The sequence below is a fragment of the Oncorhynchus tshawytscha genome, linkage group LG10, assembly GCF_018296145.1.
Source record: "Oncorhynchus tshawytscha isolate Ot180627B linkage group LG10, Otsh_v2.0, whole genome shotgun sequence".
In the NCBI taxonomy this organism is placed as follows: Eukaryota; Metazoa; Chordata; class Actinopteri; order Salmoniformes; family Salmonidae; genus Oncorhynchus; species Oncorhynchus tshawytscha.
In genome coordinates, this window is record NC_056438.1 from 78869289 (window position 1) to 78892452 (window position 23164).

General features: G+C 44.0%; 1 protein-coding gene across 3 annotated transcripts in view; it reads left to right on the forward strand.

Moving 5' to 3' along the window:
• Positions 1-23164, forward strand: part of LOC112259668 (guanine nucleotide exchange factor VAV3-like) — a 120034-nt gene that overhangs the window by 28254 nt on the left and 68616 nt on the right. For 2 of the 3 annotated variants that reach the window (XM_042329152.1, XM_042329154.1), the window contains 8 exons: positions 10502-10560; positions 10740-10805; positions 12929-13046; positions 13259-13348; positions 15497-15565; positions 15682-15785; positions 16010-16109; positions 16323-16418. In XM_042329152.1, coding sequence (XP_042185086.1) covers positions 10502-10560; positions 10740-10805; positions 12929-13046; positions 13259-13348; positions 15497-15565; positions 15682-15785; positions 16010-16109; positions 16323-16418 — 702 coding nt within the window. The remainder of the gene's footprint in view (positions 1-10501; positions 10561-10739; positions 10806-12928; positions 13047-13258; positions 13349-15496; positions 15566-15681; positions 15786-16009; positions 16110-16322; positions 16419-23164) is intronic. The other variant, XM_042329153.1, reaches the window with a different exon arrangement.

Here is a 23164-nt window from a genome sequence, read left to right on the forward strand (position 1 = left end):
GCATCACTAGCCACTTTAAACAATGCCACTTTATATAATGTTTACATACCCTACATTACTCATCTCATATGTATATACTGTACTCTATACCATCTACTGCATATTGCCTATGCTGTTCGGCCATCGCTCATTCATATATTTTTATGTACATATTCTTTTTCATTCCTTTACAATTGTTAGGTTAGATTACTTGTTAGATATTACTGCACGGTCGGAACTAGAAGCGCAAGCATTTCGCTACACTCGCATTAACATCTGCTAACCGTGTGTGTGTGACAAATACATTTTGATTTGATTTGACATTTATGAAAGTTGCACAGTATACCCTTAATCTTGTTAAAAAAAATCTAATCTAGTAATGCATAACTTGACATTTCTTCCATCCATTGTGGGAGGATAACCAACCTTCCATTTAATGGCAATGCATTTCTTAGCCGGTATAAATGCTAGGTTACACAGTTTCTTCTGATAACAGTCTCCAGTATCAACATTTCCACACAAACAAAAACAGGGAGAAGGGAGAATCTGTAGACATGCTGAGATAAAAGAAGATACTCTTTGCCAGAATTCAGCTGGTCTTCACAAGACTTAAGACATATGCAAATATGTTCCCTTTTGTGTTTTTACACCCCCAGCAGAATAATTACATTTCTGAGTGCATGATGTTCAGGTTCACTGGCATATTTGACTCATTTCAGGAAACGAGGCATCACTAATGGAGAGGAATTTGAACGTAAAGCTTTAAAAAAAATCTAAATACGTTTCTTTTGAATAAATGCAAAAAAAATATAATTTGGGAGCCAGGTTTTCCTGTGTCTACCCTTCTCAATGGCAAGGTTGTGCTCACTGAGCCTGTACATTGTCTACTTTCTAAGGTTTTGATCAGTAACCATGGTAAACTATTTTGCCATGGTGTCTATCGATTTAGGGCCAGATAAAACTGCATTTTGCTTTGTACTTTGTGTTTCCCAATAAGTCATGTAGTTTTGTTTTTTACTGTGTTGTAATTTGTTTTATTCTGATTGATTAGTCCTGAGGCTTCAATGTGTTAGTAGAACAGGTTTGTGAACTCAGGACCAGCTGGATGAGGGGACTCTTTTCTTTGCTCAGCTCTTGGCATTGCAGGGCTTGGTAATGATATGAGAGGGGTCACTGTATTTTAGATGTTTCCAAAACTGAATAGCTCTTTTTTAGTTTTTATTATTAGTGGATATTGGCCTAATTCTGCCCTGCATGCATTGTTTGTAGTTTTCCTCTGGACATGTAGGAGACTCTTACAGAACTCTGCATGCAGGGTTTCAATGGGGTGTTTGTCTCATTGGGTGAAATCTTGTTTTGCAAGACCCCACACCTCGCTGCCATAAAGTACAATTGGTTCAATGACACATTCAATTCGTTTTAGCCTCATTTTAATAGGCATTTCAATTTGAATTTGTTTTTAATGGCGTAGAATGCCCTGTGTGCTTTCTCTCTCAGTTCATTCACTGCCTCATTAAGGTGTCCAGTTGAGCTTATTTTTAAACCTAAGTAATTGTAGTGTGTGCAGTACTCTATATATTTGAGAACTTTGGCCTAATTCCCTGAGATTTGGATCTTCTCTGAAAACCTGTTACGCTCGTTGAAAGATGAAGACCAAGAAGGCGCAGCGTGGTAGGCGTACATTTTACTTTTATTTAAAATGACACAAAATATATATATATATATATAAACGAATGTAAAGTTCTGCAGGGCGAGACAGTGACTGTGCAAAAACAAGATCCCACAATCTAAGGTGGGAAAAAGGGCTGCCTAAGTATGATTCCCAATCTGAGACAACGATAGACAGCTGCCTCTGATTGGGAACCATACCCGGCCAATAAAGAAATAGAAAACTAGAATGCCCACCCAAATCACACCCTGACCTAACCAAATAGAGAAATAAAAAGGCTCTATACGGTCAGGGCATGACAAAACCCTTGTTTTATTATTTTGGGGGTTTACTGCCAGGGCCCATGTCTGGCAGTACTGCTCTAGCAGGTCCAGGCTCTGCTGTAGGACATAGGCTGTCGGTGACAGCAGGCAAAGGTCATCTGCGAAGAGCATGCATTTAACCTCTGAATTATGTCATGTTTTACCCTCTACATCCCTTTCAATAACTTTGTAGAACAGTCCTATATGCTAAATAGAATCAAATGCTTTTTGGAAGTTGATAAAACAAGCGTACATTTTGGTATTATTTTGGTGGACATGTTTATCTCCCAGGGTGTGTAGGGTGTAAATACAGTGCATTCAGGAAGGATTCAGACCCCTTGACCTTTTCCACATTTTGTTACGTTACAGCCTTCTTCTAAAATGTATTAAATCGTTTTTTTCTTTCTCATCAATCTCCACACAATGCCCCATAATGTCAAAGCAAAAACAGTTTTTTAGAAATTTTTGCAAATGTAGAAAAAATGGAAATATCACATTTACATAAGAATTCAGAGACTTGTCCCGAAGCCACTCATGCGTTGTCTTGGCTGTGTGCTTAGGGTCGTTGTCCTGTTGGAAGGTGAACATTTGCCCCAGTCTGAGGTCCTGAGGTCCTGAGCGCCCTGGAGCAGATTTTCATCGAGGATCTCGCTGTACTTTGCTCCGTTCATCTTTCCCTCGATCCTGACTAGTATCCCAGTCCATGCCTCTGAAAAACTACCCACAGCCTGATGCTGCCACCACCATGCTTCACCATAGGGATGGTGCCAGGTTTCCTCCAGACGTGACTCTTGGTATTCAGGTCAAAGAGATCAATCTTGGTTTCATCAGACCAGAGAATCTTGTTTTCTCATGGTCTGAGGGTCCTTTAGGTGCCTTTTGGCAAACTCCAAGCGGGCTGTCATGTGCCTTTGACTGAGAAGTGGCTTCCACGTCTGGCCACTTTACCATAAAGGCCTGATCGGTTGAATGCTGCAGAGATGGTTGTCCTTCTGGAAGGTTGTCCCATCTCCACAGAAGAACTCTGGAGGTCTGTCAGAGTGACCCTCAGGTTGGTCACCTCCCTGACCAATACCCTTCTCCCCCACTTGCTCATCTTGGCCGGGTGGCCAGCTCTAGGTAGAGTCTTGGTAGTTCCATTAAGAATGATGGAGGCCACTGTGTTCTTGGGGACCTTCAATGCTGCAGAAATTCTTTGGTACCCTTCCCCAGATATGTACCTCGACACAATCCTGTCTCGGAGCTCTACGGACAATTCCTTTGACCTCATGGCTTTGTTTTTGCTCTGACATGCAACTGTGGGACCTTATATCAGCTGTGTGCCTTTCCAAATCATGTCCAACCAATTACATTTACCACAGGTGGACTCCAATCAAGTTGTAGAAACATCAAGGATGATCAATGGAAACAGGATGCACCTGAGCTCATTTTCGAGTCTCAAAGCAAAGGCATTGAATACTTAAGATATGTTTTTTTGTTTCAGTTTTAGAATAAAACTAACCCTAACCCTACCATAACAAAATGTGGGAAAAGTCAAGGGGTCTGAATGCTTTCCAAATGCACTGTATGATCAGTCGTGTGATGTTTTGGTATGAATTAGATTTTGCTTTTAGTCAAGACCCTTTTTCCCCCTCAATTTTTGCCTAAAATGACCCAAATCTAAGGAAGTTTAGAACTCTTACATTTACACAGAAAACTTTCCCCAGGTTACTGTTCACAAAAATGCCTCTGTAATTCTTAGGGTCAAATTTGTATCCGTTCTTAAAGATTGAGTACTTGATTCCAGATGTTAGAGAAATAACTCCGGACCAAATAAAACAGTTTTAATATAGCCAATTGAAATTTTGCACTACTGAATTTCAGCATCTCATTTAGGATGCAATCAGGTCTACTTTTTTAAGTTTGAGGGCCTGAAGTTTCTTTATAGAGCTCCTGGTCAGTAATTGGGGAGTCCGAGAGAGAGAGAGATCTCTCTTTCTTGCTTCGCTTTCATTTTTTAAGACATTAATTTGTACAAAACTATTCAACTACTGTATTTCTCTCTCTTTGAGTCAACTACTCACCACATTTTATGCACTGCAGTGCTAGCTAGCTGTAGCATACGCTTTCAGTACTAGATTCATTCTCTGCTTTGATTGGGTGGACAACATGTCAGTTCATGCTTCAAGAGCTCTGATAGGTTGGAGGACGTCCTCCGGAAGTTGTCACAATTACTGTTTAAGTCTATGAAAGGGGGTAAGAACCACGAGCCTTCTAGATTTTGTATTGAAGTCAATGTACCCAGAGGAGGACGGAAACTAGCTGTGAAGAGGCGACCCTGGGATGCTGGCCTTATAGGCAGAGGTCCTCTATCCAGTGTCTTTGTTATTTTGCCCATCTTAATCTTTTCTTTTTATTGGCCAGTCTGAGATATGGCTTTTTCTTTTGCAACTCTGGCTAGAAGGACAGCATCCCGGAGTCACCTCTTCACTGTTGACATTGAGACTTGTATTTTGCGGTTACTATTTAATGAAGCTGCCAGTTGAGGACTTGTGAGGCGTCTGTTTCTCAAACTAGACACTCTAATGTACTTGTCCTCTTGCTCAGTTGTGCACCGGGGCCTCCCACTCCTCTTTCTATTCTGGTTAGAGCCAGTTTGTGCTGTTCTGTGAAGTAGTACACATCGTTGTACGAGATCTTGTGACAATCTTCAGTTTGTTGGTAATTTCTCGCATGGAATAGCCTTCATTTCTCAGAACAAGAATAGACTGACGAGTTTCAGAAGAAAGTCTTTGTTGCTGGCCATTAATCGCCTGTAATCGAACCCACAAATGCTGATGCTCCAGATATTCAACTAGAAGGCCAGTTTTATTGATTTACTGCTTTTTTAATCAGAACAACAGTTTTCAGCTGTGCTAACATAATTGCAAAAATGGTTTTCTAATTATGAATTAGCCTCTTAAAATTATAAACTTGGATTAGCTAACACAACCGTTGGAACACAGGAGTGATGGTTGCTGACAAGGGGCCTCTGTACGCCTTTGTAGATATTCCATAAGAAATCAGCCATTTCCAGCTACAACAGTCATTTACAACATTAACAATGTCTACACTGTATTTCTGATCAATTTGATGTTATTTTAATGGACGTTTTTTTTCAAAAACAAGTACATTTCTAAGTGACCTCAAACTTTTGAACGGTATATATATAAACTCAGCAAAAAATAAAGTTCTCTCACTGTCAACTGCATTTATTTTCAGCAAACTTAACATGTGTAAATATTTGTATGAATATAACAAGATTCAAAAACTGAGACACATGTGACTAACATAAATGGAATAATGTGTCCCTGAACAAAGGGTGGTCAAAATCAAAAGTAACAGTCAGTTTCTGGTGTGGCCACCAGCTGTATTAAGTACTGCAGTGCATCTCCTCATGGACTGCACCAGATTTGCCAGTTCTTGCTGTTCTTGCTGCCACTCTTCCACCAATACATTTCTGGGGGGGAATGGCCCTAGCTCCGATCCAACAGGTCCCAGACGTGCTCAATGGGTTTGAGATCCGGGCTCTTCGCTGGCCATGGCAGAACACTGATATTCCTGTCTTGCAGGAAATCACGCACAGAACGAGCAGTATGGCTGGTGGCATTGTCATGCTGGAGGGTCATGTCAGGATGAGCCTGCGGGAAGGGTACCACATGAGGGAGGAGGATGTATAACGCATAGCGTTGAGATTGCCTGCAATGACAACAAGCTCAGTCCGATGATGCTGTGACACACCGCCCCAGACCATGACAGACCCTCCACCTCCAAATCAATCCCGCTCCAGAGTACAGGCCTCAGTTTAACGCTCATTCCTTCGACGATAAACACAAATCTGACTTTCACCCCTGGTGAGACAAAACCGCGACTCGTCAATGAATAGCACTTTTTGCCAGTCCTGTCTGGTCCAGCGACGGTGGGTTTGTGCCCATAGGCAACGTTGTTGCCGATGATGTCTGGTGAGGACCTGCCTTACAACAGGCCTACAAGCCCTCAGTCCAGCCTCTCTCAGCCTATTGCGGACAGTCTGAGCACTGATGGAGGGATTGTGAATTCCTGGTGTAACTCGGGCAGTTGTTGTTGCCATCCAGCACCTGTCCCGCAGGTGTGATGTTCGGATGTACAGATCCTGTGCAGGTGTTGTTACACGTGGTCTGCCACTGCAAGGACGATCGGCTGTCCATCCTGTCTCCATGTAGCACTGTCTTAGGCGTCTCATAGTACAGACATTGAAGTCTTGCCCTGGCCACATCTGCAGTCCTCATGCCTCCTTGCAGCATGCCTAAGGTACTTTGAAGCAGATGAGCAGGGACCCTGTGCATCTTTCTTTTGGTGTTTTTCAGAGTCAGTAGAAAGGCCTCATTTTAGATTTTTTATTCAATGAGTCGGACGCAAAGGATTTACTTCAGACACCAGACAAGGCCCAAATCCCCGTCATTCACATGAGAAAGAGACAGAGATAACGGGGACGTAGGTCGGGGTGCCTTGTAAGGATCCGATGGCGAGTGGGTAATCTGCCCCTACCATCAGTCCTATTAGCTAACGTACAATCATTGGATAACAAATCGACGAATTATGATCACAAATATCCTACCAACGGGACATTAAAAACGGTAATATCTTATGTTTCACCGAGTCGCGACTGAACGGATGAATACAGCAGGATTTAAGCTGCATCGACAAGATAGAACAGCTGCCTCCAGTAAGACAAGGGGTGGCAGTCTGTGTATATTTGTCAATAACAGCTAGTGCACAAAATCTAATATTTAAGGAAGTCTCAAGGTTTTGCTCGCCTGAGGTAGAGTACCTCATGATAAGCTGTAGATCACACTATTTACCAAAAAGAGTTTTCATCTATATTTTTCTTAGCTGTCTATTTACCTCCACAAACTGATGCTGGCACTAAATCCGCACTCAATGAGCTGTATAAGTCCAAACAGGAAAACGCCCATCCAGAGGCAGCGCTCCGAGTGGCCGGATTATTATTATTTAATGCAAGGAAACTTCAATCCATTTTGCCTAATTTCTATCAGCATGCTAAATGAATAGACAAAGGGAAAAACCTCTAGACCAAGCTCTCCCTCGCCCTCCATTTGGCAAATCTGACCATAATTATATCCCCCTGATTCCTGCTTACAAGCAAAAACTAAAGTAGGAAGCACCAGTGACTCAGTCAATAAAGAAGTGGATTGGTTTGCTAGCACAGACTGGAATATGTTCTGGGATTGTTCCCGATGGCATTGAGGAGTACAACACATCAGTCACTGGCTTCATCAATAAGTGCATCAATGACGTCTATACTAGGCGGTGTCATAGGAAGGCCCTAAAAATTGTGACAGTCTCCAGCCACCCATGTCATAGACTGTTTTCTCTGCTACCGTACGGCAAGCGGTACCGTAGCGCCAAGTCTAGGTCCAAAAGGCTTCTTAACGGTTCCACCCTCAAGCCATAAAACCCCTGAACAGCTAATCAAATGGCTGTTTATTATCTATGCATAGTCAACTCTACCTACATGTACATATTACCTCAATTACCTTAACATTGACTCTGTATCGGTAACCCTTGTGTATAGCCTCGCTACTGTTATTTTACTGCTTCTCTTGAATTATTATTATTATTATTATTTTTTACTTAACACTTACTTTTCTTAAAACTGCATTGTTGGTGAAGGGCTTGTAAGTAAGCAGTTCACTGTTAGGTCTACACCGGAGGAGACAGAGAGAGAAGCACCTTTTGGCAGCGATTACCGCTGTGGGTCTTTCTGGGTAAGTCTCTAAGAGCTTTCCACACCTACATTTTGCAACATTTGCCCATTATTCTTGCCATAGATTTTCAAGCAGATTTATGTCAAAACTGTGACTCGGCCACACAGGAACATTCACTGTCTTCTTGGTAAGCAACTCCAGTGTAAGTTTTGGCTTTGTGTTTTAGGTTATTGTGCTGTTGAAAGGTGAATTAGTCTCTCAGTGTCTGGTCGAAAAGCAGACTGAACCAGGTTTTCCTCTAGGATTTTGCCTGTGCTAAACTCTATTACATTTCTTTTTATCCTAAAAATACTCCCTTGTCCTTGCTGATGACAAGCTACTGATAACATGATGCAGCTACCACCATGCTTGAAAATATGAGGACTGGTACTCAGTGATGTGCGGTGTTGAATTTGCCACACATATAACGTTTTGTATTCAGGACATAAAGTTAATTTCTTTGACACATTTTTAGAGTTTTACTTTAGTGCCTTATTTCAAACAGGATGAATGTTTTGGAATACTTTTATCCTGTACAGGCTTACTTCTTTTCACTCGGTCAATTAGGTTAGTATTGTGGAGTAACTACAATGTTGTATGGCCAGCCCTAAGTTTACTCCTTTCACAGCCATTACATTCTGTTTTAAAGCCACCATTGGTGTCATGGTGAAATCGCTGAGCAGTTTCCTTCCTCTCTGGCTACTGAGTTAGGAAGGATGCCTGTATCTTTGTAGTGACTGTGTGTTTTGATGCACCTTCCAATGTGTAATTTAAATTTCATCATGCTCAAAGGTCTGCTTTTGTTTTTGTTGTATTCTACCTATAGGTGCCATTCTTTCCGAGGCTTTGGAAAGCGTCCCTGGTTTTGTGGTTGAATCTGTGTTTGAAATTCACTGCTCGACTGAGGAACCATACAGATTATTGTATTTGCAAATAAATTCATAAAAAATCCTACAATGTGATTTTCTGGATTTTTTTTTCTAATTTTGTCTGTCATAGTTGAAGTGTACCTATGATTAAAATTACAGGCCTCTCTCATCTTTTTAAGTGGGAGAACTTGCACAATTGGTGGCTGACTAAAAACTTTTTTTGCCCCACTGTATGTGTGGGAAACAGATAGGATGTAGTCATTCAAAAATCATCTTAAACACAATTATTCCATGCAACTTATTATGTGACTTGTTAAGCACATTTTTACACCTGAACATATTTTTGACATAACAAATGGATAGAATACTTATTGACTCAAGACATTTCTGCTTTTCATTTTTAATTAATTTAGAAAAATGTATAAAAAAATTATTTCACTTTGAAATTATGAAGTATTGTGTGTAGACCAATGACACAACATCTGAATTTAATACATTTTTTCATACAGGATGTAAAACAACTAAATGCGGAAAAAGTCAAGGGGTATGAATACTTTATGAAGGCACTGTAACATTACAATTGTATAAATCAAATCAAATCAAATGTTATTTGTGACATATATATGGTTAGCAGATGTTAATGCGAGTGTAGCGAAATGCTAATGTATTTGTAGATTTGTATTGTAGATGGACTGAGGTGAATGAACCTTCAGCAGTCAAGGTGATAATGGGTCATTTTTGCTGTTCTCCAAATAGCATTTTAAAGTGTCTGAAATGCAGTAAACGTGATTGAACTTTCACCCCCCCCCAACCCGGTTCACCATGGTTACGGCCATGTTTTATTTTTGTTAATGTTTTTAACTGTAATGTATCTATGTTAATATTGAGTTAGAGTGTTTGGTCTAGACAACAGTCAGCCCTCCTGCAGTTAATAACCTAGTTCACTACTCTCAGTTGACTAGAATCAATATGTGTATCCTAGTTTTCATTGATGTGGACAGACGCCTCAGGCCAGTCGTTTGTTTTTTGAGCACCAGAGATAGAGGCAGAATATTAGAACATTAGACGTTATTTGGTATTGCATGAAAGTAATAGTAAAACGCTCAAAAACACACAGACACACACACACACTAACACACACACACTAACATACACACACACACACACACTAACACACACAGACACACTAACACACACACTAACACACACACACACACTAACACACACACACTAACACACACAGACACACTAACACACACACACACACACTAACACACACAGACACACACACAGACACACACACAGACACACACACACACACACACACACACAGACACTAACACACTAACACACACACACACACACACTAACACAGACACACAGACACACACACACACACTAACACAGACACTAACACACACACACACACACACACACACACAGACACAGACACACACTAACACACATCCTGAGATGTATGTGAATTTAGCTTTGGATTTTAACCACTTCCTCCAGTGAGGGGCTCAGTGAGAGGCTCAGTGATTGGCTGGCGTATATCTGTGGTCAACACACTTTACTCAGATGTGAGATAGGTAAGTGTGTGCTTGTATGTAAAACAACTACATCTAAACACCAGCAGCATTCAAACCAACCAAATCTAAAGCCGAGTGGGGCGCCAGGTAGCCTAGCGGTTACCCGAGCTGACAAAGTTTTAAAAAGTCTGTCGTTCTGCCCCTGAACAAGGCAGTTCACCCACTGTTCCCCAGTAGGAGTTGTTATTAAACTAGTCAGTTAAATAAAGGTTACATTTTTATAACTTTCTGATCCTTTCTGATCCTTTCTGATACTTCACATTCATATATATATATATATATAATACACTTGACTCACATATGGCCTCTTCTTCTCTCCCACTAGGTGATGGATACTCTGTCCATGCTTTCTTACTCCACGGTCGCGCAACAGGCAGGAATCAAGTACGTCTCACTTATATGTCAACCTTAACAAAGTGTGAAACACTGGGGCTCAGTGATGTCGTGTGGAGTCATCACTTCAGCTACTTTTTTCTATTTGAATCAACATGACATTTCATTGATGATGTAATAATGTAATAATGATGTAATATCTGGGATACTTCCCCTTTTTTTTTTGACAGGCCCTTTCCAACAGAGGAGAGTCTGAAAGACGAGGATATTTACAGTCATCTGAAGGACCTGATTGAGTAAGTCTGTTGATCTCTCCATATGGACATTTAATTTCATCTATCCATATATACCATTGATAAACAGTATGTACAGTTGAAGTCGGAAGTTTACATACACCTCGGCCAAATACATTTAAACTCAGTTTTTCACAATTCCTGACATTTAATCCTAGTAAAAATTCCCTGTCTTAGGTCAGTTAGGATCACCACTTTATTTTAAGAATGTGAAATGTCAGAATAATAGAGAGAATGATTTATTTAAACTTTTATTCCTTTCATCACATTCCCAGTGTGTCAGAAGTTTACATACACTCAATTAGTATTTGGTAGCATTGCCTTTAAATTGTTTAACTTGGGTCAAACGTTTCGGGTAGCCTTCCACATGCCTCCCACAATAAATTGGGTGAATTTTGGCCCATTCCTTCTGACAGAGCTGGTGTAACTGAGTCAGGTTGGTAGGCCTCCTTGCTCGCACACGCTTTTTCAGTTCTGCCCACAAATTTTCTATAGGATTGAGGTCAGGGCTTTGTGATGTCCACTCTAATACCTTGACTTTGTTGTCCTTAAGCCATTTTGCCACAACTTTGGAAGTATGCTTGGGGTCATAGTCCATTTGGAAGACCCATTTTACAACCAAGCTTTAACTTCCTGACTGATGTCTTGAGATGTTGCTTCAATATATCCACATAATTTTCCATCCTCATGACGCCATCTATTTTGTGAAGTGCACCAGTCCCTCCTGCAACAAAGCACCCCCACAACATGATGCTGCCACCCCTGTGCTTCACAGTTGGGATGGTGTTCTTCGGCTTGCAATCCTCCCCCTTTTTCCTCCAAACATAACGATGGTCATTATGACCAAACAGTTCTATTTTTGTTTCATCAGACCAGAGGACATTTCTTCAAAAATTACGATCTTTGTCCCCATGTGCAGTTGCAAACCGTAGTCTGGCTTTTTTATGGCGGTTTTGGAGCAGTGGCTTCTTCCTTGCTGAGTGGCCTTTCAGGTTATGACGATACAGGACTCATTTTACTGTGGATGTAGATACTTGTACCTGTTTCCTCCAGCATCTTCACAAGGTCCTTCACTGTTGTTCTGGGATTGATTTGCACTTTTCGCAACAAAGTATGTTCATCACTTGGAGACAGAATGCCTCTCCTTCCTGAGCGGTATGACGGCTGCGTGGTCCCATGGTGTTTATACTTGCGTACTAGTGTTTGTACAGATGAACGTGTTACCTTCAGGCTTTGGAAATTGCTCCCAAAGATTAACCAGACTTGTGGAGGTCTAAAAAAAAAATTCTGAGGTCTTGACTGATTTCCTTTGATTTTCCCATGATGTCAAGCAAAGAGGCACTGAGTTTGAAGGTAGGCCTTGAAATACATCCACAGGTACAACTCCAATTGACTCAAATTATGTCAATTAGCCTATCAGAACCTTCTAAAGCCATGACATCATATTCTGTAATTTTCCAAGCTGTTTAAAGGCACAGTCAACTTAGTGTATGTAATCTTCTGACCCACTGGAATTGTGATACAGAGAAATAAAATTGAAACAATCTATCTGTAAAGAATTGTTGGAAAAATGACTTGTGTCATGTACAAAGTAGATGTCCTAACCGACTTTCCAAAACTATAGTTTGTTAACAAGAAATTTGTAGAGTGGTTGAAAAACAAGTTTTAATGTACACAATGGGGCGCAAAACAGACCATTGTGCATCTATTACCAGAATTCGAACAAAATTAGCACACACAGACACACAGACACACAGACACACAGACACACAGACACACAGACACACAGACACACAGACACACAGACACACAGACACACAGACACACAGACACACAGACACACAGACACACAGACAGACAGACAGACAGACAGACAGACAGACAGATTGAGTGTAAGGCTCAGATGGTTTGATTAGACTTGAGATTGATCCCGCTTAGCAGACTTGACATACTGCGTAGTGTATATGTCTGCCTGTGAAACAGCACCCCCCTGTGGAAAACCATGACAAAGCACCTGGGTCGATGGTTGGATTGAGGCAGTTCCTTCACCTACCCTCTCTTTAGCTTTCCAATGGCCTCATCTCAAAGAGAGTATGTGTGTGTGTACGGGCCTGTTTGTGTTTCAGTGAGAACGTTCTAGAGGATGAGGGAGAGTTGTATGTTCCAGTCTACGGGTTGGATGACACCGATGAAGGAGGAGAGATCTATGAAGACCTGATGAGGACCGAACAGCATCCTACACTGGTACACTCACACACACACACACACACACACACACACACACACACACACACACACACACACACACACACACACACACACACACACACAAACAACACACACAATAATGTTACTGAAATATATTTTTTAACAGACCTTGAGCAGTATGTGTTTGTTTGCCCCCCCAAAAAAACAAATTGGGACCAAACGTTTACTACACATGTTCTTCCCAACAGAAGCAGGCTGAGAATGTGAGAAGCTGCTGCCTCTCAGAGATCAAACAAACAGAGGAGAGATACACAGAGACCCTGGAGTCTATAGAGAAGGTAAGAGATACACAGAGACCCTGGAGTCTATAGAGAAGGTAAGAGATACACAGAGACCCTGGAGTCTATAGAGAAGGTAAGAGATACACAGAGACCCTGGAGTCTATAGAGAAGGTAAGAGATACACAGAGACCCTGGAGTCTATAGAGAAGGAGAGAGATACACAGAGACCCTGGAGTCTATAGAGAAGGTAAGAGATACACAGAGACCCTGGAGTCTACAGAGAAGGTAAGAGATACACAGAGACCCTGGAGTCTATAGAGAAGGTAAGAGATACACAGAGACCCTGGAGTCTATAGAGAAGGTAAGAGATACACAGAGACCCTGGAGTCTACAGAGAAGGTAAGAGATACACAGAGACCCTGGAGTCTATAGAGAAGGTAAGAGATACACAGAGACCCTGGAGTCTACAGAGAAGGTAAGAGATACACAGAGACCCTGGAGTCTATAGAGAAGGTAAGAGATACACAGAGACCCTGGAGTCTACAGAGAAGGTAAGAGATACACAGAGACCCTGGAGTCTATAGAGAAGGTAAGAGATACACAGAGACCCTGGAGTCTATAGAGAAGGTAAGAGATACACAGAGACCCTGGAGTCTATAGAGAAGGTAAGAGATACACAGAGACCCTGGAGTCTATAGAGAAGGTAAGAGATACACAGAGACCCTGGAGTCTACAGAGAAGGTAAGAGATACACAGAGACCCTGGAGTCTATAGAGAAGGTAAGAGATACACAGAGACCCTGGAGTCTACAGAGAAGGTAAGAGATACACAGAGACCCTGGAGTCTATAGAGAAGGTAAGAGATACACAGAGACCCTGGAGTCTATAGAGAAGGAGAGAGATACACAGAGACCCTGTAGAGCTTACATAGAGATGCCATGCAAACTGCAGTCTAGCTGCTACTCTATAGATGCAGACTGAAGCCTAGCTGCTACTCTATAGATGCCATGCAGACTGCAGTCTACCTGCTTCTCTATAGATGCCATGCAGACTGCAGTCTAGCTGCTACTCTATAGATGCCATGCAGACTGCAGTCTAGCTGCTACTCTATAGATGCCGACTGCAGTCTAGCTGCTACTCTATAGATGCCGTGCAGACTGCAGACTAGCTGCTACTCTATAGATGCAGACTGAAGTCTAGCTGCTACTCTATAGATGCAGACTGAAGTCTAGCTGCTACTCTATAGATGCAGACTGCAGTCTAGTTGCTACTCTAGAGATTTCATGCAGACTGCAGTCTAGCTGCTACTCTATAGATGCAGACTGCTGTCTAACTGCTACTCTATAGATGCAGACTGCAGTCTAGTTGCTACTCTATAGATGCAGACTGCAGTCTAGCTGCTACTCTATAGATGCAGACTGCAGTCTAGCTGCTACTCTATAGATGCAGACTTGAGTCTAGCTGCTACTCTATAGATCCCATGCAGACTTGAGTCTAGCTGCTACTCTAGAGATGCAGACTGCAGTCTAGCTGCTACTCTATAGATGCAGACTGCAGTCTAGCTGCTACTCTATAGATGCAGACTGAAGTCTAGCTGCTACTCTATAGATGCAGACTGAAGTCTAGCTGCTACTCTATAGATGCAGACTGAAGTCTAGCTGCTACTCTATAGATGCAGACTGAGGTCTAGCTGCTACTCTATAGATGCAGACTGAGGTCTAGCTGCTACTCTATAGATGCAGACTGCAGTCTAGCTGCTACTCTAGAGATGCAGACTGCAGACTAGCTTCTACTCTATAGATGCAGACTGAAGTCTAGCTGCTACTCTATAGATGCAGACTGCAGACTAGCTGCTACTCTATAGATGCAGACTGCAGTCTAGCTGCTACTCTATAGATGCAGACTGCAGTCTAGCTGCTATTCTATAGATGCAGACTGCAGTCTAGCTGCTAATCTGGAGATGCAGACTGCAGACTAGCTGCTAATCTAGAGATGCCGTGCAGACTGCAGTATTTGTGGTTTGCAGTCAGTCCTGATATGAGTAGTTGCTCCAAGCCTCAAGACCTGAACAGGAAACTCCTGGTCTTGTATGTGTATATATATATATATATATATATGTGTGACTGATACAATCTGAGCCTGAGGTGGAAGTGATGACGTGATGACATCACATCTTAACTTTTTTTATAAACTTTTTTTTCCACAGTACTTTTTGAATCCACTGAAGAAATTTTTCACTGCGTCAGAAATCGACAAGGTTTTCGTCAACATCCCTGTAAGAGACAGCCCGAACTCTCATCTTTACACAAATGGCGTCTTTACGGAGTAGACTTGAGTTAAGAGTTATGAACTCGTTGTAATGTACACCATCTGATCTCGCTCTGTTCACAGGACCTGGTGAAAGTCCATAAGAGTCTGATGGTGGAGGTGCAAGAGTCCATTCTCAACAAGAACGCCTTAAACCTCTACCAGGTCTTCATTGCCTATAAGGACAGGTAGGCCTTTGTCATGAATAACACGTTCTCTAATGGTGTTTACATACACAGAAATGATAATAAATAGCCTATTGTAATGTCTCGTATAACAGTTAGTCAGAAGAATATAAATCAGAATCTGGAAAATATCAGAAACATTTCTTCAGGGGGATTCAGGAAGTACTGACACTGGCTGCTACTCAAATTCACCATTTGGTATCATATACTTTCCTTCTGCATTGCAGGCTACTCATTTATGGAATCTACTGCAGCCACGTTGAGATATCCATCACAGTGTTGGACTTTATTTGTAAGGAGAAAGAGGACGTACGACTAAAGCTAGAGGTGAGACCAGTTGTTCTGATACAGTCTATGGGTAAGGCAACATGCCGACGAATTAGAATATTCTATTCGTAATTATTCGAATAGGATCTCTATGGTGAATGATCTGAGGAACTAGCCTCAGCATGACCAAACAGGGATGTTGCCTAGCGATCTCTTGTGTACCTGTTGATGTAATACTTCATATCCTAATTCATTGTGTTGTTATTGTCCCAGGAATGTTCTAAAAGAGCCAACAATGGGAAGTTCACTCTGAGAGATCTACTGGTGGTTCCCATGCAGAGAGTCCTCAAGTACCATCTCCTACTACAGGTATATTTACCACAGACACTATACACTAGATACTCTCACAACCACTGTTAGGAGTCTGTGATATACATTTCCACTGGGGGGCGACAGCCTCCACGTCTTTTCTCTCTCCACTTTTATACTTGTCTCTCTGAAGAGAGGGAGAGGGGGAGGGAGGGGCGAGGGAGAGGGAGAGGGCGAGGGAGGGGAGAGGGAGAGGGCGAGGGAGAGGGAGAGGGAGAGGGAGGGAGAGAGGGAGGGAGAGGGGGAGAGGGAGGGAGAGGGGGAGGGGAGGGAGAGTGGGGGAGGGAGAGGGGGAGGGAAAGGGAGAGAATATTTGTTCATTTGTATCCCCATTATTTGTTGTTTAGAGAGGGAGAGGAGTTGCTTTCAGCAGTCTCTTTTAGAAATAAGGAGAACAAAAGCTCAGATTTCAAAGGAACTGGACATTTGAGTCTTGGTAGGATTGACTCCAGTGTGCTGACCTGCATGTATTTAGCAAGCAGACACAGTGATATCCAAGCAGACACAGTGGGATAAGTTCAGAGAGGGCGAGGGAAGAGGGAGAGAATATTCAGGTTCATCAAGTTCGCACAGTAATATCCAAGCAGACACAGTGATATCCAAGCAGACGCATTGATATCCAAGCAGACACAGTGATATCCGAGCAGACGCATTGATATCCAAGCAGACACAGTGATATCCAAGCAGACACAGTGATATCCAAGCAGACACAGTGATATCCAAGCAGACTGTGACGTAGAAGTCCGTCACTGGCCGCGGGCAGCATTTGGTTCTTTAACGCACACACATATTCATCACTCCTCCCTGCGCCATTATACCATAAGTTAACAATGTGGGTCGACACACAATTTAACTTCTGTCTTGGTGCATGCATTTCACACTTGTCAATGTTCATATTTGAGAGATACAATAATTATTATACTTATCAATGTTGTGGATGAGCGCATTGTTTGTTTGTTCTGTTCCTCTCTCTCCATCTCTGTAGCTTCTGGGTATGCTGGAAAAGGACCCGAGCTAAGGGAATTGGGTTGGCTTTATAGTGCCTGTCCCAAATGGCTCATTAATGCATATGGGCATATTGAAAGATATTGTCAGTAATGATGTAATGTTGTAAATGTTATGTTGTGATATTGTTTAAAACCGTGTTGCAATGTATATCCTTTAGTATGTTTAGTTCATGGAAAATGTAGGTTTGTATTGTTAATTGATTAATTAACTAGGGTTAATTGTTCTGAGGGGAGGGGCTAGCCCTACAAAAGGAGCCTCTCTCCAGTCTCTAAGGAGGATTTTTTGGATTGAGCTGTGGATGGGGCAGCATTGTTGTTTAAGCTGTCCCATAAGGTAGACGTTGATGGCAGTACTGTTATTTTCTGTTCCGGAATCACTTGTAAATAAACACCTTTGCACAGAAGAACTTTTGCGGTTCCGCCATCTTTTTATTTTATAGAGGTTAGGTTATCCAGTTTAGCCATCTGGCCTACTCTACGTGACTTATGGTGGCAGTGGTGGGATGGCGTACCGCAAATCAGTGAATTCCAACAAGAGAGGTAAAGGAATGCGTACAGGATTGCGTTCTCAGCAACAACTGGCAGAAAAGGTACCTGAAGTTGAACCGGGGTGGAATACCATGGAATCGTCTGGTGAAGAAGAGGTCAAGTATGAGAAACTAGGAGCCCGACCGCGGGGCCAAAGACAACCAGAACTGGGTGAGCTGCTGACTGAAGGAGCAGTTGGGGGACCAGAACCACACCCAACCATGGTAACCCTTTTTCAGCAACTTTTCACCTGCCTTGAGAGGAGGGACGAAGACCTCAAGCAGGAGTTACGTGGCCTACGCCAATCTATCCTCACAGCTCCCCACCAGGCGGAACTCGTCAGTGAGAGCCCAAGATTGGGTCTTCCAACACCAGGACGACAAAGGCTCGATGCAGCAGGGACTTCAACTCCACAGCAGGCACCCCAAGCAGTAATGAGGACAGCGCCAGGAGACCAGTCCAGCAGTGTTAACGTCCATCTTCCAGCATTCCTGAGGAAGGAGCCAAAGATGCCCTCATACCAGCAGGGGGAGGACATTGAAAACTACCTGCTGAGGTTTGAGCGCATGGCTAAGACGTGGCAGTGGCCTGAGGTAGAGTGGGCCTGCAGGCTTGTCCCATTGCTCACGGGCAAGGCCTTAGAGGCTTACACAGCAATGGATGAGGGGCTGGCCAATGTCTACAAGGGCTTGAAGGAAGCGCTGCTGGTGAAGTTTGACATCTCACCGGAAACCTACCGTCAACGCTTCAGAGCTGCATCAACGCCATCGGGTGAGTCGCCGACAGAGACGTACCACCGCCTCAAGGGTCTCTACCGACGATGGGTTCGACCGGGGAGAAGACACAGGACGAAATCGGGAGGTCATCATCCTCGAGCAACTTCTACAAGTTCTACCACACGACATTCGAACCTGGGTCCAAGAGCACGAGCCCAAGGACGGGCTTATGGCGGCCAAGCTTGCACTGCAGTATCTTAATGCACGTAAAGGGGGCCCACCACAACCTGCAGCACCCGCTCCAAGGAGTCTCAGAGACACAAGGGACATCAGAAACGCCAGAGATGGTGGAGGTAACTCTGGGGGTTATGTGTCTGTGAGGGAGGTAAAGGATTATGCAGTTCGCTCTGATGGGAGGGGTCTGACCTGTTTTTACTGCCGGCAGCAGGGGCACAAAGCTTCAATGTGTCCGCTACGTAAATCCAAGCTCTCAGGTTACTGTTATGTACCCAGAGAGGGGGATGGTGTTCAGAATAGACAGACTCGGGAAGGGTCATGCTTGGTACCTGTAAAAGTGAATGGTAAAAGTCTTACTGCAATGATTGACACCGGCAGTTCCCTGTCATTGATCAGAAAAGGTAATGTACCTGTTAATGACATTGATTATGGTCATCAGACACTGATCCAATGTGTCCATGGTGACCAGTCACAGCAGCCCACAGCTGAGCTCACAGTTGAGATTCAGGGTCAGAAATACCTCCTCAAAGTTGGGGTAATGGAGAAGCTACCTTTTGAGATGATTTTGGGGAGGGATGTGCCTGTACTCTCTGATCTGTTGGGAAGTGTGGGGGGTCAGCTATATGAGCAGTCAGTTTGCCAGTCTGATGTTCAGATGGCATGTTCAGTTGTCACTCGTGCCCAGGCCAAAGCTGGTTTACAACCTCTGCCTGACTTGTGTGATAGTCTGTGCGAGGGGGGAACCAAAGGGCCCAGAAAGTCACGCCGCCAGCGGCGTCTTGAGAAGTATGTGGGAACCCCTGTACCTGTTGCTGATGTGTCTGGGTTAGAGGTGCAATGGGATGTTCCACAAAATTTTGCTACACTGCAGAAGTCTGACGCAACCTTGAAATGTTTGTTTGACAAGGCCTTAGCGGGGGACAGTCAATCTTCATGTGGGGGGATTTACACAGTAGACAACCACATACTCTACCTTGGGTCAGAGGCAGATAGCAGGAAGTTGGTGGTGCCATCTACCTGTAGACCACTTGTTCTCAACCTTGCACATACAGTTCCATGGGCAGGCCATCTAGGGCAACATAAGACCTATCTTAGGCTAGGCTCCAGTTTCTTTTGGCCCTCCATGTATACTGATGTACAAAAATACTGCAAATCATGCCCCACGTGCCAGAAAACCAGTGCTGTCCGTAGGTCTGAACGGGCTCCTCTATGTTCACTGCCAGTTATCTCTACCCCATTCAAGAGAATTGCAATGGACATTGTTGGACCCTTGGAGAAGAGTAGTGCAGGTTACAAGTATATATTGGTGATCTGTGACTATGCCACCCGGTTCCCAGAAGCCTTCCCACTCCGTTCCATAACCACTCCAAAGATAATCAGTGCTCTTGTTCAGCTCTTCTCTCGTGTAGGAATCCCAGATGAAATCCTGACGGACCAAGGGACAAACTTCACCTCGCGACTGATGGTTCAACTCCACCGACAGCTGGGCATTAAAGGCTTGAGGACTACTCCCTACCATCCCCAAACGGATGGGCTCGTAGAAGATTCAATCAAACGCTCAAGAACATGCTGAGGAAGTTTGTGGCTGACACTGGTAAAGACTGGGATAAGTGGTTACCCTTTCTGCTTTTTGCTTACAGGGAGGTGCCTCAGGCATCGACAGGTTTCTCGCCATTCGAACTCCTCTATGGATGGCCAGTGCAAGGACCACTGGACCTGCTGAAGAAGTGCTGGGAAGGTTCCCCAGTAGCTACCTCAGGACAGGGGATTGTCCAGTATGTCCTCCAGATGCGAGACAGGTTGGAACGGTACCGAGAGGAAGCTAGAGCAAACCTTCAGCAAGCCCAGAAGGCCCAGAAGAGAGGCTATGACCAGCACGCTCGCCACAGAGAGTTTGAGCCAGGACAGAAAGTCCTGCTCCTCCTTCCCCTCGTCTACCAGCAAGCTCCTTGCGCAATGGCAAGGACCGTACCTAATCGGGAGGAAGATGGGCCCAGTGACCTACGAGGTGCTGCACCCGGACAAGGGTAAGAAGAAGCAAACCTACCATGTGAACCTTCTCAAGGCCTGGGAGGAGAAAGAGGAACTCTCCAAAGGAAAGTCCTTTCTGGTCCGCAGAGTAGAAGAGGATGAGTCGGATGGAGTCACAGAGGCATGGAAAGAACGAGCAGAAGTCATACTGGCTCACCTGGAAGAAGACAAGCAAGATGAGCTGAAGCAGCTGTTTGGCAAGTATCCGGCCCTCTTCAGTCAGAGACCAGGAAGAACCAAAGTCCTGGAACACGTCATTCGTTTGAAACCTGGCCAGAACCCTGTCCGCCAGCATCCTTACCGTGTGCCTGAGAGGCTGGTGGTAGCCCTCAAGGAAGAGGTCCACACCATGATAGAGATGGATGTTGTCGAGCCATCTTCAAGTGAATGGAGCAGCCCTATTGTCATTGTCCCAAAGAAGGATGGCTCTTTGCGCGTCTGCATGGACTTCCGTAAGGTGAATGCCATCTCCCAGTTTGATGCCTATCCCATGCCCCGCATTGACGACATACTGGAGAGAATAGGTAGAGCTCATTACATCACCACATTGGATCTCTGCAAAGGGTACTGGCAGGTGCCCCTGGATGAACAATCCAAGGCCTACACTGCATTCCGGACGCCAATGGGCCTGTTCCAGTTCAAGGTCATGCCGTTTGGCCTTCATGGGGCCCCTGAGACTTTCCAGAGGCTGATGGACAAGGTCCTCCAGGACTGTGACGATTACTGTGCTGCTTACTTGGACGACGTGGTGATCTACAGCCACTCCTGGGAGGAGCACATACAGCATCTTAGCAGCGTCCTGGGGAAGATCCATGAAGCAGGCCTCACGCTTAACCTCCTGAAGTGTGAGTGGGCGAAACAGGAGACAAAGTACCTGGGTTACCAGCTGGGTAAGGGTGAAGTTCGGCCTCAGGTGGAGAAAGTGGAGTCCATCAGGAATAGCCCTCAACCCAGAACCAAGACACAGGTGAAGTCCTTCCTAGGTCTGGCAGGGTGGTACCGAGATTCATTCCACAGTTTTTCGACCATCGCTGTCCCTCTGACCAACCTCACTTCGAAGGGGGCCAGCAACCCTGTGAAGTGGACTGAGGAGTGTGAGGAAGCCTTCATGACACTGAAAAAACGACTGTGCTCATTCCCTGTTCTCCAGACCCCTGATTTTAAGAAGAGATTTCTCGTGCAGGTGGACGCTTCGGCTGTAGGAATTGGAGCTGTACTGGCCCAAGGGGAGCCAAGAGAAGAGCTTCCTGTGCTGTACCTGAGTCGGAAGCTGTTGCCCAGGGAAACCAGGTATTCTACAATCGAAAAGGAGTGCCTGGCTATAAAGTGGGCCCTAGATAGCCTCCGTTACTACCTTCTTGGGAGGGAATTTGACCTGCACACGGACCACAGAGCACTGACCTGGATCCAGACCATGAAGGACCGGAATTCTCGTGTGACCAGGTGGTATATGGAGCTCCAGCCCTTCAGGTTCTGTGTCCGTCACAAGGCAGGAAAAGAGAACGTTACTGCGGACTACCTATCAAGGCTCCCGAACATGGTCGCTTCAGGAGAGGAGGAAGGTAATGTGACGTAGAAGTCCGTCACTGGCCGCGGGCAGCATTTGGTTCTTTAACGCACACACATATTCATCACTCCTCCCTGCGCCATTATACCATAAGTTAACAATGTGGGTCGACACACAATTTAACTTCTGTCTTGGTGCATGCATTTCACACTTGTCAATGTTCATATTTGAGAGATACAATAATTATTATACTTATCAATGTTGTGGATGAGCGCATTGTTTGTTTGTTCTGTTCCTCTCTCTCCATCTCTGTAGCTTCTGGGTATGCTGGAAAAGGACCCGAGCTAAGGGAATTGGGTTGGCTTTATAGTGCCTGGCCCAAATGGCTCATTAATGCATATGGGCATATTGAAAGATATTGTCAGTAATGATGTAATGTTGTAAATGTTATGTTGTGATATTGTTTAAAACCGTGTTGCAATGTATATCCTTTAGTATGTTTAGTTCATGGAAAATGTAGGTTTGTATTGTTAATTGATTAGTTAACTAGGGTTAATTGTTCTGAGGGGAGGGGCTAGCCCTACAAAAGGAGCCTCTCTCCAGTCTCTAAGGAGGATTTTTTGGATTGAGCTGTGGATGGGGCAGCATTGTTGTTTAAGCTGTCCCATAAGGTAGACGTTGATGGCAGTACTGTTATTTTCTGTTCCGGAATCACTTGTA